Raw genomic sequence first — 19,623 nt, forward strand, 5'->3', positions numbered from 1 at the left:
ATGTATTGATGATATCATTCACTAATGGATGGTGCTGGCAGAGGCATGATGGGCAGGAAAAGCAAATCTAATCCAGTATCTGTTAACAGTAAAGATTATCTGCTGTCCCCAAAAAGGTTCAGTCAGTATTCCATGAGGTGGCTGAGAGGTCCCCTAAAAGAATGGGTACTGTTTCAGAGGCTTACAGTTGGTCTCTCTTGCTGCTAATGGCAAATTGGACACTTAGCAAGGCAAACCATGGTAAGTGGAGGAGCATGGTATTGAGCCCATACCTGGCTTCCATCCCTATTTCTATGGCCATTTTATTCCTGAGCCCATTGAGCAAGCACTGGGGTAGCTCATGAGAAATACTCATTATTATTGTTCACCTGATTGTAAAATGCTTCTGCTGAAGAAAATGGAAGCGGCCATGGCTAAACTAACGAATTATATCTGAGGAAAAGTAAGATAACCCAGGCAAGTACTAAAAAATAATTGATGGGGAATGGGGGCCAGCCCCATGGCCGAGTGATTAAGTTCATGCGCTCCGTTTGGTGGCCCAGGGTTTCGCCAGTTCAGATCCTGGGCATGGACATGGCACTGCTCATCAAGTCATGCTGAGTCGGCATCCCACACGCCACAACTAGAAGGACCCACAAAAAATATACAATTATGTACCAGGGGGCTTTGGACAGAAAAAGGAAAAATAAAATCTTTTTTAAAAAAAAACTTCCTTAATTGATGGGGAAAAGGGGGAACGTAAATAGGCTAACTAAGCCCTGGTTTAGCATGAAAGCATTAAGATTCAGAGAATTTCAAGTTATGTATTTACATGTAACTAATCTCTGAGTTATGGCATCTCTTTTTGGAAAGAGGGAAGTTTTGAAAATTTTTCAATTAGCTAAATAAAATGAAATATGACTTTAAAAATAAAAAAGAGCATTGTCTGTAGACGGAGCCTGCTATGGATTAACTTGCCTCCTCCTCTCTACCCCACCGACAAATTCATATGTTGAAGCCCTAACCCCCAATGTGACTCAATCTGGACATATGTTCTTTAGGAGGTAATTAAGGTTAAATGAGGTCATAAGGGTGGGGCCCTAATCCATTAGGACTGTTGCCTTATAAGAGGAGGAAGCTATCCTTCTCCCCACAATAAGGACACAGTGAGAAGATGCCATCTGCAAGCCAGAAAGAGAGCCCTCACCAGAAACCAAATTGACCAGTACCTTGATCTTGGACTTCCCAGCTCCAGAACTGTGAGAAATAAATTTCTGTCATTTAAGCCTCCAGTCTATGGTATTTTGTCATGGCAGCCCAAGCTGACTAATACAGGGCCTTTTGACAGTGTTTATATAAGACATAAGATGTTCCCCAAATCTAGGCCCATTCTGAAAGGTGCATCCATGTTCGTCTCCCCTAAACTTCCTTGCACCAGTCCTGTAATCGTGCTCCTTCCAAGGTCCTGACTTGGAATCCAGCCAAATCATTAGCCACATTCAAAGTACTTCTTTTTTCTTAGGGTACAGTAGCCCTGGCTAGAAGGTTAGGAGGAAGAATCTGTACGTATCTGTAATGCTATGAAGGGTCCTTCCTCAGAGGTCTCCAGTCTGCTCTTCATTCAGAGGGATTTGTGAACTGATTGCTGGGTGGCCAAGGCTTTGTCAGGCCTGCATCACAGCAGGGAGAGGGAAAAAAAGGAAGAAAGAAAGACGAGAGTGGATCAGGACGGGGAGTGGGAGAGAAGGAAGAAAGGGAGGGAGAGACTTCTAAACCTATGGTAAATCTTTGCATTCCATGGCATTTATAGGGAAATATACCCAATTTTAGGCAATTTGAGCATCAAAATAATGATAGTGTTATGGACTGAATTTTGTCACCCCAAAATTCATTTGTTGAAGTCCTAGCCCCCTGACCTCATAATGTGGCTGTATTTGGAGATGGGGCCTTAATTCAAAGAGGTAATTAAGGTAAAATGAGGTCATATGGGTGAGCCCTAATCCAATATGACTGTTGTCCTTAAAAGTAGAAGAGATTAGAACACAGACACCCAAGGCGGGAAGACCATGTGAAGACACATGGAGGAGACAGCCATCTACTAGCCAAGGAGAGAGGCCTCAGAATGAAACTAACCCTGCTGACACCTTCATCTCAGACTTGTAGCCTGAGAACTGTGAGAACCTAAATTTCCGTCACCCAGTCTGTTGTACTTTGCTATGGCAGCGCTAACAAACTAACACAGATGGTGAACATGACCCATTGAATAATGTAGGAATTCATGTGTATTTACTGATATAAGTGAAAAATAAATGGAGAAAAAGGGAATGTGTGCTCTTACATTAGAGTGCCAACTAATAAATGTAGAAGGAATAATGTAATTAGAAAATTACCATTGATAACCATCATAAAAATAATTGATCCAAGCAGGAATATTAATATATGCTAAAAGTGGCAGATAAAAGTTTGATGAGAAATAAGATAGTTAAAGTCTCTCCTCATAAATTATACAGTAAAATAGTAACTTTTCAGTGGAGAAGCCTGACAGACACTACCTTAACTACATTACCAATAATAGGGCAAACTGACATCATATGCCTCTTGATATGAATACACAGACAACATAACTTCTGTGTATTCCAGCCCAAACTGCATCGCCTGAAAACAATCATAAGGAAACATCAGACAAACCCAAATTGAGAAATGTTCTACAAAATAAATGGCCTGTTCTCTTAAAAAATGTTAAGTTCATGAAAGACAAAGACTGAGGGAACCACAGTACTTCAGATTAAAGCAAACTAAAGAGAGATAAGACAACTAAATGCAGTGTGTGGTCCTGGAGTGGGTTGACCAAAATTGAATACGAGGGTGGGTTAAATAGTATTGTGTCAACATTAAACTTCCTTGTGGTAGCTGTACTGAAGTTACGTAAGAGCAAGACTGTCATCGCATAGCAAACTGAGTCTACCAATCAATAGCCACCGGCCACATTCGCCTCCTCCCCTCCCCAGCTATTTAGCGATGATTCAGATGAGCCCTCCCAGCCCTTCGCCTCTGCCCGGACATCATCCCTATCCCTGCTTCAAAGGCCTTTTTCCTCTTCTCCTTTACCATTACCTCCACCTTCTGCCCACCTAACTCCCTGTCCCTGTCCTCTTCTGCCTCCTCGCTCCCGGCTCCCTAGCTCCTTCCACCTCCGCGCGGCTCCCTTTCCTCTCCAGGTGCGCACCCCAACCCCGGCGCTCCGCTGTGCGCTTGCGCTCTGTGCCCGCGGGAGCCGAGAGGGCAACCGGAGGAACTTGGGCGCCGCGACTGCGGTTTACACAGGATCCAGGCCTGGGGGCCGACGCCCGCGCCGGCGTGGGACAGGTGGCTGCTCTCGCCCATACCGCAGCCCTTCTGCCCGCGATGGGCTGCTCCAGCAGCGTCCTCAGCAAGGCCGGCGACAGCAGCAGGCCCCGCAGCGGTGAGCAGGGGACCTGGCTGCACCCCGCCCGGGCCTCGGGCTTCAAGTCGGCTTGCTTCCTGGGGGTACGAAAGATGCCACTCATGCCCACCCCGCCCAGCAGGGAGCGGGCTCTTCCCTGAGAATGTGAGTGGAGTCCTGAGCGCAGGGCGACTCCCTCCGGAAATCTGGAGCTGGGCTGCTGTGACCCGTGGTGAGGAGGTCCCGGGGCGCTCCGCCGTGCACGCTGTCCGAGGTGCGAGGCCAAAGGGCGGGCGCTCGGGTTGCACTGTCCGCCGATGTGATCGGGGGAATTGGTGTTAAATCCTTAACACTATTACCCACAGCGGTCTCTGAAACAGATGGGAAATTTCCTATCTTTGCAATAGGTGCTATTTTCCTGAAAGTACGAAATTTCAGATTATATAAAGATGCAAATTCACTGGGAACCATTAGTTTCTGGTCGTAAGGAGACAGGTGATACCCATTTTTCTGTCAAGACCTTCTCCACCTTGCCCTTCTGTCAGCGTTTCAGCATCGGAGATGGCAAAGGATATGGAGAGTACTACAGATGGGCATTCACTCCATCAGATAGGTTCTTGCCCTTTTGAAGAGGTCAGATACACCTTCCCCTTCCTTGGCTTAAGTATTTCTTGACAAATATGCATGTGATAAAAAGTGGTCATCACTGAATCTTATAAAGAAATTCAGCGAGTATGTTTCGAGCGTCTGCTATATAATAGCAGGTGCGTGGCTAGATGTTGGAGATACAAGTGACCCGACTTTTGGGGTTTGGAGGTGGAAGAGGTAGACAATAAACAAATGATTAAGATAGTTTCTAACAGTGACAAGTACTGTGAAAAGAATAAAAGCAGATTAATAAAGTAGACAATAACTGAGTTTTACAGCTGACTCAGATTTTGAATGGCTAACATTTTGGACAAAGCTCTGAAGGTGAAGCAAATTCCTTCAAGCTAGTTCGCAGTCTTCTTCAAGGCTAACTTTAGGGGATGTTTCACACTTTGGAATATCAAAGGATATTCCTTTTCACAGGTCCTCTTTTAGCACCTCGTGTTATTCCAATAGCGTGGGAATGTCTTCCTCTCTGATTTTGCAGTAGAGAGTACGGTTTTCATGAATGCTCTTTCAAAGCTGTCCTAGTCAGAAATATGTTGTATTGCACTCATTTTTGTGTTCTATAATAATTTATTTCTAGCTTCAGTAGATAACAGAAAGCAATAACACGTTCGGAAATAAACAAAAAATTAAAGCCGTTTATAAAAGTGATTCTGAACACCTTGTCAGTGACAACAATGTGAAGAGATGGAAAAATCCATTCCTAATGTACAGCGCTTGCTAACCTTTCTCCTAAAGAGGTGAAGGCCTCTGTACCCAAAATATGCTCTCAAGAGATCAGTACAAGGAGCAGTTTCTTTGATGTTTCATGTTTTATTTTGTGAAGTCAGGTGGATTTTGCATTCTGTTCCATGATAAATCCTTGTTGGTTTCAATATGAAAAACTGATGCTTTAGGAAGATGCACCATATTATTTTGGCTTCTCTTATCCCCTGCCATGCCCCAGATATCCTAGGATAGCATCCTGGCTTAAAAAGCAGAGCATTAACTCATCATTACAGATTTTTTAAACTGATAAAAACATGTATTACAGGCAATGTTACTGTTGGGGAGGGGCAAAAGTAGCCATAGGTGGAATGGGGTTTTTAATCCTCTCAGAAAATAATGAACCACCTTGTTTTTAAAAGACATTTTATTGCCAATATTAGTAACCATCCACATGAGTCATACCCTTTCATTTTTTATTCATGCTTTCGTTGCTATTCTAAGTTTTCTCGGATGTTGTTCTGAAAGAAATGTTAAAATGCCTGACAACCACTTTCAGTGCATAGAAAATTAATTAATATACTGCATACATTGCTCAATGCACATATTGCATCAATCGACAGGTGTATTTTGTTGCTGGTCCTGAATCAGACGATGCTCTCTTGTAATAGAATACTATTGTATGTTCATCAGCATTTCAACTCCTGATCTTGGAGGCCCGATAAATAATTCATTCCTGTTTCTGCAGCTCAGAACTTCTTTAAATATTATGTACTGTACAGTTGCAAGTCAGTGTGTATGTGCTTTTGGATAAAAACAGTCCAAGTTTGTGAAATGTTCTGTACAGACATTTACTCACTGTCCTCCCTGGTGCCTAACAATGCTTGATACATAATTGTTGAAGTAAGTGCTTCATTTAATCCTTAAAACAATGCTGTGACTAAGTATGTATTATGATTTTCCTTAGTTTACAGATAAGAGTAAATAATTTGCCCAAGGTCACAGGGCTCCTTAAGAATCAGAGCTGGGCTTCAAATTCAGATACCCTAATTCCAGAGCTTGACCTATTCTTCCTTAAACCAGCTTAGTGATAACTAGACTTAAATCTGTTTTTGCCTCAGACCACTCTGGATCCCCATTAGATGTGTGGTCATCCACTATGGAAACAACAAAAGAAATATAATAAAGTGTGTGAGAGTATTTATTATAATTTAATAAATTTAATAATATATAATTATAATAAGAGTATTTATTATAATCCCTAAATAAGATAATAAATATGCAAATATATGTAACATATAAATTATATGTAATATATAAATATATATTAATATACAATATATATTAATATATACTATAACTATAATAAATATTATAATAAGTAAGATATTTATCTCTAAATAAGAGTCAGTAAAATATCAATTTTATATTTGCTTCCAAATTTAAACTAGGAATATTTGGAGGACGTTTAACCTTAGAGATATTTTAAGCAGAGTACATAGATGTAGAGAAACTTCCAGTGCCCTCCCATGGAGATACAGATAATCTTCATATCATAAGAGATTCTTTTAAATTCACAATATCAACCTTAGAACTCCATGGGTTAAATCTAAAATACATCAACTAGCCCGTAGACTGGATTTATGTTGACAGTTCCACCTAACAATTTTCTGTAGCTGGCTTAAGAACTGTTATATACTATGCAATATTAGCCTACAAGCAAAAGAATCATAAAATAATGGGTTGGACTAGATTACCTCTAAGATCTCTTATGGCTTTAAAAGGTTGTAACATTAAAATATGAAGGTACTTATTTTCTGGACTCAAATTTAAATCAGATATTAGCTACTGATTAGGTAGCCAATAGGCTGAATAGGAAAATCCATTCTATTGATCTGGTGGAGACGTGTGTTCTAACCTATCAGATGCTGAATCCCCCCAAAGACCCATGGCTAGAGAAAGAGCTGTGTGTGGAGGGGGAGGCGGGGACAGAGGTGGAGACTGGCCTTGGTTGTAAATAATTATCCAGTGCTACTCAAAGTGTAGAACAATGCCTGGCACTTGGTAATCACATGTAGACTTTTACTGAAAGTCCTGAAATGTGTGAAGAAAGAGGCTTTTCTTTCCAAAAAGACCATTAGACCAATTGAGTTTGGAATTTCATGTGTTTTTGGAAGAAAGTTCTAAATATTGGGACAATTTCTGTTCTTTTCAGTGCCCTGAGGATCTGATGGAATTTGAACACAGCTTTTGTTGACTTCACAGACTTTAATGGACCCAACAGTTTCTAGACTTTTGGCATCCAAACCCTCCTCCCATTGCTACCAGCCCCCTGCTTATAAATGTAATCACACCTTTACTCTTTCCTAATATAAATGCCATCCATTTCTGGCAGTCTTCTTCCTGAGATTTTATAGCTTAAGCACCAATATGGACTAAGTAAACAGATGGGCATTATTGAAAAATTCATTGCTAGGTTAATGTGTACATTTCCACGGACAGCTATAACCATGTGTTTGTTCTCACCTGAACTCTCATTAGCTACTTGGAGTCCATGCTGCCTAGGCAATAGGATGAGGCTTGAATTTCACACAGTTGAGTGAATTGTTCTTTGTACTGTGGAGACAGCTTCAGTCTTCAACCAATATTTTCACACATTGACATTTCAGTCCTAAATAGAAAAACATTTTTCTTTTGTAATTGAGGAACAAACATCATTAATATTAAAATGAATTTTTATAGGCTTTTCTTGCATACAGATATTGTATAAATGGGATTTCTTTCTTTTCAATGCCAGAAGTCTCTGGACTGAGTCTTTTTTTTTTTTTCAGGGTCTTTTGTTGTTTCATATAAGTTTTAGGATTCTTTGTTCTATTTACTTAAGGAATATCACTGGGATTCTGGTGCATTGAATCTGTAGATTGCTTTAGGTAATATGGACATTTTAACTATATTTATTCTTCCAATCCATGTGCATAGAATATCTTTCCATTTCTTTATGTCTTCTTCAATTTCTTTCAATAATGTCTTAGAGTTTTCGTTTATAGGTCTTTCACCTCCTTGGTTAAACTTATTTGTAGATATTTTATTCTTTCTGTTGTGATTGTAAATGGGATGGTATTCTTGAGTTCTCTTTCTGCTAGTTTATTAGTGTATAGAAATGCAACTGATTTTTGTAAGTTGATTTTGTACTCTGCAACTTTGCAGTAGTTGTTTATTGTAGTTTTCTGGTGGATTCTTTACGGTTTTCTGTATATAGAATCACATCATCTGCAAACATTGAGAGTTTCACTTCTTCCTTGCCAATTGGGATACCTTTTCTTTCTTTTTCTCACCTAATTGTTCTGGCCAATACCTCCAGTACTATGTTGAACAGGAGTGGTGAGAGTGGGCACCCTTGTCTTGTTCCTGGACTGAGTCTTGTATGTCTTTGTGTCCCATCTAGAGCTGGACCCACAGAGAATGCACAGTAAGTCTGCGGTAGATCTGGTTATTATATATAGCTAATTAAAATGCAATGTAAGAAATCCATATGTGGTTCAAAAATTTGAAAACATTTGAAAAATGCATGCAGTGAAAAGTACACCTCCCACCCCATTCCCATCTGCTTAGTTCCAGTCACACTCATGGGTAAATACTTTTTTGTGTGTATTCTTCCAGGGTTTCTTTATACATTGCAAATATTATTTACTTTTCCCATTCTGATTCATAAAATGTAGTGTATTATACCCACTACTCTTCACCTTGTTTTTTTCACCTAACAATATGGAGATCTTTCTATAATGATATACAGAGAACTTCTTTCTCCTTTTTACCCTTGCTTAATAATCCATTGTGTGATTTATTTAACCAGTCTCCTATTGAGGGACATTCTATTTGTTTTCAGTCTTTTCCTGTTGCAAGCAAGGTTGCAATGAATTCCTTTATACCTACATCATTTTGAGTCATTTTGGATATCTGTAGGACAGTTTCCCAGAGATGGCATTACTAGGTCAAAGGGTAAGTGCATTTATAGTTTTGATGAATAACTGCCTAAATGCCTTCCATAGGGTTGTACCAATTTATACTCTCATCAAAAATACAATAAGCCTTTTTCTAAAATTGAAGGCTTTCCAATATTAGTGAAGCTGCAGCAAAACATGGGCATGGAGCAGAAGTCAGCAGACAAGGTAGGAGCACCCACTTTGTTCCAGGTACTTTAGTCCATGATCTCATTTAATCCTGACAAGAGCCTTATAAAGCAACTATTAGTATCACCAAATATAGTGAGAAAACTGAAGCTTAGTGAGGAAAAGTAACTTTTGTAAGGTCTCGAGCTGGTAAGTGATGGAGCTGGGGCTTCAGCCCAATTTGTATGACTCTGTAGCCCTTGCTCTTTTCACAAACTCCTGTTCCATCTGGGGTCTAGTCCCAATTCTGCCAGAACTTGTTGTGTAGCCTTCACATAGGAGAAATGCAATCCGTATCCGTTGAGTGGGTGGGGGGATGAATGGATGGATTGACAGAGACAGGGATTCAGGGGGATGAGATTACTACTTAGAAAAGCAGAGGGAAAGTAGGATTCAGCACCCAGGGAATGAAGGAAACTGGAAGGCAACCTTGGCCAAGATGTTGGGCTCAGGAAGAGAGTGTTGGGTTGTGAAGAGGGTCTCCTAGTCTCACCATTAAAGGTCAACACAGCACAACAAAGCTTTCTTGTCTTCTGTGAAATCATGTTCTGTAAGGTTCACACACATCCAGCTCACGTGTACAGTTTTGCTTCTATGTTAATGTTTTACAACATCAAGTTTAAAATAAAAGCCTAATACTTGTGGGGTTACTGAAAGGCTCACCAAAGCTGATGAAAAACATCAAACTTGACCAGGCTTCGAATCCTGGTATGTATAAGTATAGGTAGTACTACATAATGATTTCTTTTAAAATGCAAAATACCAGACTATAGCTCTCCAAGTGAGTGTTAATGTCGGGAAAGTACCATAATGACCTCAAAAGCTTCTTTACCTCTAGGGCTGTTGCTGTTTTTCACATTCTTTGAATCTCTCCTTGGGAACTGCCATCAGGCTCTAGAGTTCATTCTTCTGTATATATTCAAGAGTGTCAGGGTTTATCCTTTAAGGACAAAGATTGAAAAAAAAAAACCCCTACATTGTAGTTAGCAGCTAAAACTCTATGGGATTTATGCTTCTGGAGATGAATGAAATAAGCCAGGTAATTCTAGTGCTCAGAAACAGGGGGTGGTCATTGGAAATAGGCAGAGAAAAGACAGGACAACTCGTGTCACAGGAGCAAGTTCAGCTGACACCACTTTCTTCCCCATGGAAGGGCCCAAGGGGCTGTGAGGTCCCTAGGAAAACTGGTGACTGAGTGGCTGTAGCCCCACACCTATGACCCTCTTTTCTCAGACTATATACCCCACAGTCCCTTTGGCCTCTCCTCTAGTCTGACTTTTCTGACAAGACAAAAGACCTCAAGACCTGATAACATGATGTTTATTCATATTGGACACTTTTCAACGTTCAAATCTGTATGACTTTAATTTTCTTTGAGATGGGTACATCATATTAGACTAGTTGAGATAAGTGAAGTGTCCCAATGTACATTAAGTAAGAAAGTCAAGATGCAAGAAGCGTCATGACATCTTTGCCCGATATGCAAGAAGATGCATGAAGGAAGATGACATCTCTGCCCTATTTGTCTACTTTCCAGGTCACCAAAAGTCACATTTCATTTACATAGAATATACTCTGTGGCCATGACAGTATGATTCAAAGTGGACAGCAAAATAGCACCAATGAACATCATCTAAGATACATAGATGTCAAATGAACTTGACCTCATAGGTCAAAGATTGAAATGACTCATGCTCAAGAGGCTGCTCAATAATCATTGTCTGTGACCTGAGCCCCAGGCCTTTGCTGGCTGCTTTGCAGCTGTTCTAGATGCCTCTACCCCAGCTCCTTTCCACTCAGGTCCCTTCCTCTCAGTGATTGACCTTCCTCCTCTCCACTAAAGAGATCTACTTCCTCCCTCTACAGTCATAAGGATGTACATCAAACCAAGTATTTTTTTTGTCTATCAGTTAATTGTCTGCTCTCTTCATCAGGAGTTTCCCATTGAGGGACAACACTTTTTTAAGCCTGTTACATATTTATCTTTACATTCAGTGGAAAGGCCCTTTCTGCTCTCTTCAGCAGCTTGCCTTTAGAACCTAGTCCTAAATGGTCCCTGCAGGATGAGAACATTCCACACTTTGCAGAATGCCCTGATTTCATCTATCATTATTATCATCTCAACCTTGCCTAACTAATGCTGCTCTGGTTTATTTACAGTGACAGAAATATATTTGTCCCTTTGTATGTATCAGAGCTTCCCAGCCTGTGAGAAGGGGTTGCAGTGTGCCCGCGTTTCTCCCAGCCTTTAGGGCAGCCAGGCAGGGTCTGGATAGCCCGAGCGCTCCAGATGCAGCTTCCTCCATCTGCTCTAGTGTGCTGCACAAATATCATATTCTCTGTGTGCCATGACACACTGGGATATGCGTTCCAACTGCTCTATCATTTTCACTAGTAGTTTTTCTTACCGAGAGAGAACATCTGCCTTTAGCCCCCAGCAAGGACCCCTGTTGAAACGTCCTCCCCAAACCATCCTTCTTGCATCTTTCTTTCCCTCGCTGTCATTGGCAATGTTAAGGAACACTTTCTTGATTTTTTTGGTGTATTCTTACCCTTTTCGATTTTTCTAAGACTATAGCAACCACAGAGTTTCCTTTGGCTAATTTCCTTTTCCTTTGTTTGCCCTGGAGTAGTCTCTGCAGACCAGATGGTTATGAGAGGCTCTGATTACCTGTACAGCTCGGATTAATGTGTGTGTGAGACAGAGAGAGATCGAGAGAGAATTTCAATATACTGAGAGACAGTGTAGTGCTATTAAGAAGGTGGGTCTGGAGTTAGACTGTCTGGCTCAAATCCTGGTTGAGGATCATTTATTAGTTATGTGACTTTGAGCCACTCAACCTCTTTATGCCTCAGTGACTTCATCTATAAAAAAGGATTAACAATAGTACCTATTTCATAGAGTTGTTTTGAGGGATAAATGAGTTAATACATATAATGTACCTAGAATGTAGCCTAAATATTGCCTAGAACAGCGATTGGCAAATTGGCCTGTTGGTCAAATCCAGCCCACTACGTGTGTTTGTAAAAAAAGTATTACTGGAACACAGACGTGCCTGTTCATTTACATATTGTCTATGGCTGCTTTCACACCACGATGACAGAGTTGAATAGTTGCAATAGTGACCCTATGCCCAGCAAAGCTGAAAGTATTTACTCTCTGTCCCTTTACAGAAAAAATTGCTGACCCCTGGCCTAGAATATTATCTTGTAAGTCCTCAATATAAATTATTTGTCATTAATATCAGTTTTAGTAAATCTCAGTTTTTCTGTATTGCTTTTCCAAGATCAAGTTTTGTGGGTTTTTCTAGATCAAGTTCTAGATCTCTGAATTTGTTGATTTCCTGAATTCTTTTCTTTTTAGTAAATTTGTTAAAGGAAAATGAGAAAAATATTGTCAGTAATAGCACATGTTACAAAAATATTTTAAAATCTTAAAAGTGGTATGCAGATGGCTGAAGTTAATGAAACAATTATTCTAGGACTACCAGATCTTATTTTGCTAGATTACTTGCTCTTGTGCTTTTGCTACTATAATTTTTAAAAAATAAACTTTACTTTAGAATAGCTTTGGATTGACAGAAAAATTAAGAAAATAATATAGAGAATTCCCATATATCCCACACCCACTTTCCCCTATTAACATTTTACATTAGTAGGGTATATTTGTCACAATTAATGAACCAATACTGATACATTATTAGTAACCAAAGTCCACACTTTATTCATATTTCCTTAGTTTTTCTCTAATGTCTTATTTTTGTTCCAGAATCCCTTCTAGGATGCCACAATACATTTAGTTGTCATGTCTCCTTAAGCTCCTCTTGACTATGACAATTTCTCAGACCTGTTTTTGATGACCTTGATAGTTTCGAGGAGTTCTGGTTAGGTATTTTGTGAACTGTCCCTCAATTAGGATTTGTCTGAGGTTTTTCTTATGATGCTATGGAGGTTGTGGGTTTTGGGGAGGAAGATCACAGAGGTAAAGTACCCTTCTCATCACGTCTTATGAAGGACACATGTTCTCAATATGACTTCACTGTCTTCTAAACTTCTCTAATACTCCTTTTGGAGACTCTGAATCTTGATGAAGGGAGAGTATAGATTTTTGTTTTATAGTTTAAATGGATTGAAATCGTCTAGTTTAATCATTTCCTTGACTCTTGGTCAAACTTGTTTCTTACTAGATTGAAGGTTATTCTTAGGCTCTGTTTTATGAAGAAAAGAAACTCATTCAATTCGCTTTTTAAATATCTCTGCCAGAAGCCCAGCACTGGCCTCAAAGGTCATAGGACTGTGAGAGGAAGACTTCTGCTTTGTTACAAGTGGCTTTTCATTCTGGTAAAAAAAATCCACCACTTCCTTCAATGTGATCTATACTGTTTCCTAACCATGGCAGCAAAGTCATCTGAATTGAGTGTGGATCCCTAATCTGAGATAATAGTAGCAGCAGTTAGCCGAAAGACCTGGGATCACACTCCTCCTTGTTTGGACCACTGCTCTTTCTAGTACTGGGGGCTCTCCGTGCACTAACCACCCGGACTGGAGGCCCAAATGTCTGATGTGACTATGACTCTTCTGTTGGAAAATTTAAGTATTCCATCCCAGTCACAAATTTGCTAACTGTTAATAGGAATACTCACTTCTCAAGCACAGACACCTGCTCTTGGCCATAGGCCTTTGTATCTTGCACCCTGACCAAGTCAGGCATGGGCACAGTGACCGAGCCAGGAAAACAGCCAACCCCCATTGGTGTAGCCACTTGCTCACAGCTCTGAGAGTGCAAGGCAGAGCAAGTATTAACCTTAACTTTATATGAGAAATTAGAAGACTTCTTTTTCCTTACTTAGCTAAGGTGGAGACTTCCAAACCCAGCCAGTACTCTGAAATGAAGGAAACTTGAGAAAAATCTCCCTCTCCAGTGAGGAGCTCGCTTAGACCAGCTCAGTCCCTTGGTTCATTGCTAAATCAATATACTCACCTTATCTCTCATGCTGATTGTGGTGTGCTAGCATGAGGACGAAGACAACATCAGATGTTTGAAGATGGGCAGCAATACCTGTGGAGAATGAGGGATGCCTACACCCAACAGTTCTCTGTGTTCAGCATCCACTTTTGTTTCTTCTAACCGGCTCCTTTATGCCTTTCCCTAGTGACCCCAGAATGCTGCCATAGATAATCTAACAATCTGGGGATCTTGTTAAAATAACAGTGGATCTGGTGTGGAGCCTGTAAGTCAGCATTAAAAAAAGGAAAAATGAAAAGCAACTCCCAGGTAATGCTGATGGTGCAGGTTCTGGGACCACAATTTGCCTGAAATTTACCTATATCTTTAAAAGGTGGAACCAAACTTCCTTGGGCTTGAATCTGAGCTCTGCCACTCACGATCTGTGTGCCTTTTCTAGATAAAGCTCTTAATCTTTCTGTGCCATAATTTCCTCTGCTGTATAATGGGGATAATAATGGACCTACCCTGTGGAGTTGCTGGGAAGATTGAATGAGATAATTCATGTAAAGCTCTAGGCAAGGTCCCTCAATAAGTGTTAGCCGCTGATGCTCCTCCTAGAGAAGCAAGGTGCACAAGGCCTGGTTAGGTTGGTGAAGGGACACAATTTGGATATATCAAAGACATAATCTTCACTTTCTCTCTCCTCTTCCTTGTTCATTGAGATGACTTTGATTTTGTAGACTAGATTTCTGCCCAAATGTTGGATCCCCATGTGCCAATAATGACCATCAATCAATGAAACTGTCTTTTTTAGTGGCAAATACTGTTGATAATTTTAAAAGTGATGTTTTATGCAATAGCTTTTTTGAAGTAAAACTTTATGTTATAGGACTCCAAAAGTAATCAAAGACAATGAAATTGGAAAATCATATCTGAAGGAGGTGATTATTTGTCACAGCTTGATGACTGACTGGCTCTGTAGCTGTTAAATGTCAGCTTCTTCTCTAGGCAGGAGCCCCACATCTCCATGTGTGCTTATCAAGTGTTCCAGAAGTGTCTTTCCAACTACATATTCTTGTTTCTCTGTAGTTAAACTTCAAAATTAGGTTTGCTTTCAAACTGTATTGAGTTTACTTTGTAACAGTCAAAAACTATTTTTGGATATGTAAATTCAGGTAGTTCTACTAAAAAAGGAAAGTGGTTTGTCTGATTTTTATTTGCCTTCTATAAGCATTTTTTGGCTGATAGTTTCATACTTCAGTTACATGGGATATTCCTTAAGTTCACCTCTCTAAAATGAATGCCTTGTAAACGTCTATCGAATGATGGAATGCACGTTTGAGGATTACCATTTGTGCCATGGAACACAAAAACAATATTTTTAGCTACTTTGATATAAGGAAAGAGCAAAAACATCTGGAATAGCACGACTATTAGTTCCACAAATGTTTGTTGGATGGATGGATAGATGATAGAATGGAATTCAGGAGAAAGCAAAGTAAGAAAATGAGAAGGAAGATGAGCAGACTGTTCCCTTGGAGTGTATGCATGCTGTATCCCCTGGTTCCAAGAGCTCAAAGGCTACAAGAACCTAGATATGGTAGCAGCAAGGGAAAATACCAGGATGCCCATTTCTCACTGATTCTCTATAAAACCCAGCAGACAGGCCAATGAAGTCTTTGGAATGTTTGATATGTCATAGCCATGAGATAGCAAATATTGACCTCAAGTCTCCTTGCTGGGTAGAAACTTCATTTCTCATTAGGGTAATGAATTGAGTTGAAAAGCTTCCACCATAATGTGAATTTCAGGTATGTTAGCTCTAGTTCTAATCCCTTCTGTAATGTTGCCTAGTATTTAATTTCTTTGTGTGCCTATCCCAACGGTGCTGGCAACAAGGTTCTATTCGTTCAGCTGTCACAACAAATTTGTGCATGGATCGACTTACAACAGAATCAAGAGAGATAATGAGCCCCAAAGGATTAGGCCCAGAGTAGTGTATGATTTGATAAAATGTAGGGTTCAGAAAACAGACACATCTTTAAACAACTTCAGATGTGGGAACAATGCATCTGTCCACAATATTTATTACATAATAATATAGATTATGCATAGAATGTGTCCTGTTTGTGGACAAACGTTCTGCTTTTCATGTTAGTGTACTGGAAGAAATGATGTAGTACCTTCCTCTACCTCAAGGAGGTGTGTGGGGATTCACAAAAACGTGGACAGAGCATGTGGAGATCATGTGGAGAGCATGTAAGAGGTAATGAATAGGTAACAAGTTGTATTTAATGAGCAAAGTAGCTGTTATTTGAATTTCCCTGTAGACAGTAAACTCTAGGATAGCAGAGACCAGGTCTTCCTTGTTAACTGCTGTAACCCTGTGCTCAGCCCAGAGCTGGCATATAGTAGGCACTTGGGAAATAAATGAAATCAAAGCCAACAAACAGAATGAAACGTATTTGTATAAACACTATCAGTAGCTTTTATTAATACCAGTCAAGTCGAGTCAAATCATGGCTGACATTATGGATACTATTCTGTTATCTATCAACAATTATGTTTTAAACCTTATCATGGTAAAAACAGAATTTTATAGGTCAACATCTACAACTTGGTAACATTTAGGGGATTATTTACCCAAGTCCTTTAATGTTGTGGTTCATTCCTTCTGTTGCTAAGTCAACTATAATTTATTTACAGGGCCACTGCTGACCCACAGAGGACCTTTGTGGAATTAGGAAAAGGAGCCCTCCCCACCCCTAATACATGCAGCCTTGCGGGTGCAGACCAGCTGGGGTTCAGCTCTCCATCACCCCTTCCACAGGGCACCCCTGTGGAGTGAGAAACTCGCATGTTGTATCACTGTTTACTGAGTACCTTCTCATATCACACACCATGTTAGGTAATTACACATATTATCACCTCAGTCAATTCTCCCAGCAAGCCAGAAAGGCAAACATAATAACCTCACTTTACAGATAAGGAAACTGAGGTCCAGAGAGGTTAGCAACTTGTCTAGATTGCACAGTTAAGCAAATGTGGGAATCAGGATTCACATCTAACATCAGAACCGCCCGGAATGCCCTGCTGCAGCTGAAGAGGGAGGTCACATGAATCCAAAAATTGTACTTCCCTCAGCAGCTCAGGGATAAAACATTCTGAAGGATATGAAATCTGGTGCCTGAAAGGAAGTTTTAGTGGTAATTGTAGACTTGATTGTTGTGTTGTCTGAGAGAGGGTTTGAAAGAACCATTTGTTTTCCAACCTTTTCATTTATTTACTCTGATCTTTCTTCTATTCTGAATAGGCTCAGAGAAAGGTACTAGTATTAGGATGAATGGAATTACGTTACTTTTCTGTTTGTCCACCACAATCTCTTCCTTGCTAGGGCCGTCAAGATTCTATTAAATCAAAGTTTAATACTAGTGATGGCTAACATTGATTGTCACTTAGTGGATTCCAGTCACTGTGCTAGTGCTTTCGAGGTATTAACTCATGTAATCCTCTGCTCATACTCTTCTCACTCTACAGGTGATGAAACTGAAGCACAACAAGTCTGAATAAGGCTAGTAAGCGGAGGAACCAGGATTCAAACCCACCTCATTAAAGTTGTCATTTTCAAGGTCATAAGATCTCTGTCCTCCCTTTTAGAGCAGATTGCTTTCCTCTATCACATAGGAAAAAGAACTTTTGAGCAATTAATTAGGAGCTATTACCTCCAAAATACATTCATTTCAAAATTTAGTCAGAGTGCAGTGAATCAGTATAAATTACAAAATGAATGTATCACTACACTTCTAGCATTTTCTCTATTTTTTTGAGTGTGATCATTTTAAAGATGTTTTATCTCCTTTGGGCCTTTGGTCTACCCTAGAAAAATGTTAGAGACAGTGATATTCTTTTGTAATATTTCCTAGCTTGGTTGACTATTTTCAGGTTGTGCTATAAAAATATTATATGTTGAGGACATTTGCCTACTACACATATACCACTAAGATTTGGAAAAGTACGTAAGACTGAAAATTGGTACTGTGATCATGGGCATAAATGTTTATGGCAAAAATCAATAGATCCCTTGGGACACTTATGACACCATTTGTGGATAAATAAGTGTTCACAAAGCTTTTGGTTTTGGGGAAAAAACTTGACTTAGACTCATAGAATGATATACTTTTCAAAATATAGAATCGAGTGGCTATAATTTGGGTGTGTTGACATTTTTTTTCCCACAGCTTTCTGCTCTGGAAGAGCGATGCCTTTAGAATGCACCCACAGCTGGCACAGCTGGATGAAAATCATTCATCTCATTTAACTGACAGTACTAATTACTGTAGTAGTTATTTTACCAGAAAATATAATTTGACAGATGTGATTAGTATATTAACTCATTTCCTTGCTAATTCCCTATGGCAACCATCACCAGAACATCCTTTGTGTGATATCTAAATGAATTGTCTTGTCATAATGAATTTCTTTGTAGACCTGAGAAATCACTTTTAAGTTGCCTTACGTGCTGTTAATTTGAAGGCTTCATTCGTGGTGAGGCCAGAGGGGGAAGTGAAGGATAGCCCTCCTCCCAATTCTTTCATATAGACCCCCTGGGGCCCACAGCCTGTGCCCTGCATCTCACAAAATTTTTCCTAAGCCCTGCCTCTCCAGACTCAGGCTCTAATTCCTCTCCACTGGGAGATTCAAACACAGTCCCACAGGCAGTGTGGGAAACTATTTGGTATGAATGAATGTATTAAAAAGAGAAACAATAGGCAGTGAGTTGAATTAATAATAATATATAAACTAAGCAAGTGAATAACTATGACAATTAGTTCAGGGAAGAACAGAAAAGTATTTACACAAAATAATAACTTACTATATGGCTCAGTTCTTCCTAGCAGACGTATTCATTATATGTACATATAACTGAATATTGATATAACTCAGATTACAATATGATTACTTTTTTAAACCATTACTAATATGCAACTACTGAATGGAAAGGGAATGTGCATGTGTAATGGGAGAGCAGAGGGGATGATAGAACTCGGGAACAAAGAACTGTCTTTATTTTCCGTAGTGGGAGTTAATTCAAATGCCCAAACTGAAAAATCATGAAGTAGCAATTCACTTAGAGATATAGAAAAAAATATCCCTTCAAAAAAGCTGAAAGAATGAAAATATTTGCTCCTGGAGAAGGGGAAATGGGAGAGGAGACCTGAGTGTTAGTGGTATATCTTAACTTACATTAGATAGGCAGATAACTCTTTAAACCATATGCATTTATAACAGGGGTGGAGGGGTAATTTAGGGAAAAAAGATCAAGAAAAAAATCTTTGGGAAAAGAAGGTGGAAGAGGAAATATATCACCTAAAGTCCATTTTAATATGTTGACTTATTTTCTTCCAGCATTTTCCCCCTTTATTTGTGATTTGTTTTTCCTCTTTTCCTTCCTCCCCTCTTCCTTTCTATCCACATTGCTGTAATCATTCCGTATATAAAATTATAGCTAGCTTATTGAGCACTTAGTTACACAGCAGACCTTGTACCAGAAAACCCTTTTATGCATTATTTCATTTGATCAACCCAACTGTGAATGCTGATTTTTTAACTTATTATATCATAATTATTTTCTTATTTTAGCATGTGGTCTTCATTATCATATTTTTTTCATTCCATCCAGTGGAATATTTATCCTTCCCCCAAATTATTAGACTTTTAAGTTCTTTTCCAGCTTTTGCTATTAT

The 19,623-nt window shown here is 39.5% G+C and overlaps 1 protein-coding gene across 3 annotated transcripts in view; it reads left to right on the forward strand.

The window, feature by feature from the left end:
* Positions 1-19,623, forward strand: part of ERICH5 (glutamate rich 5) — a 31,410-nt gene that overhangs the window by 6,060 nt on the left and 5,727 nt on the right. Inside the window, exon 1 of one of the 3 annotated variants that reach the window (XM_008541192.2) lies at positions 2,977-3,442. The exons of 1 other annotated variant lie outside the window; for it this stretch is intronic. In XM_008541192.2, coding sequence (XP_008539414.1) covers positions 3,385-3,442 — 58 coding nt within the window. In that variant the 5' untranslated portion in view covers positions 2,977-3,384. Of the gene's footprint in view, positions 1-2,976; positions 3,443-19,623 lie in introns of those variants that run through there. One more of the 3 variants, XM_070631809.1, reaches the window with a different exon arrangement.

The sequence above is a fragment of the Equus przewalskii genome, chromosome 8, assembly GCF_037783145.1.
Source record: "Equus przewalskii isolate Varuska chromosome 8, EquPr2, whole genome shotgun sequence".
Classification (NCBI taxonomy): Eukaryota; Metazoa; Chordata; class Mammalia; order Perissodactyla; family Equidae; genus Equus; species Equus przewalskii.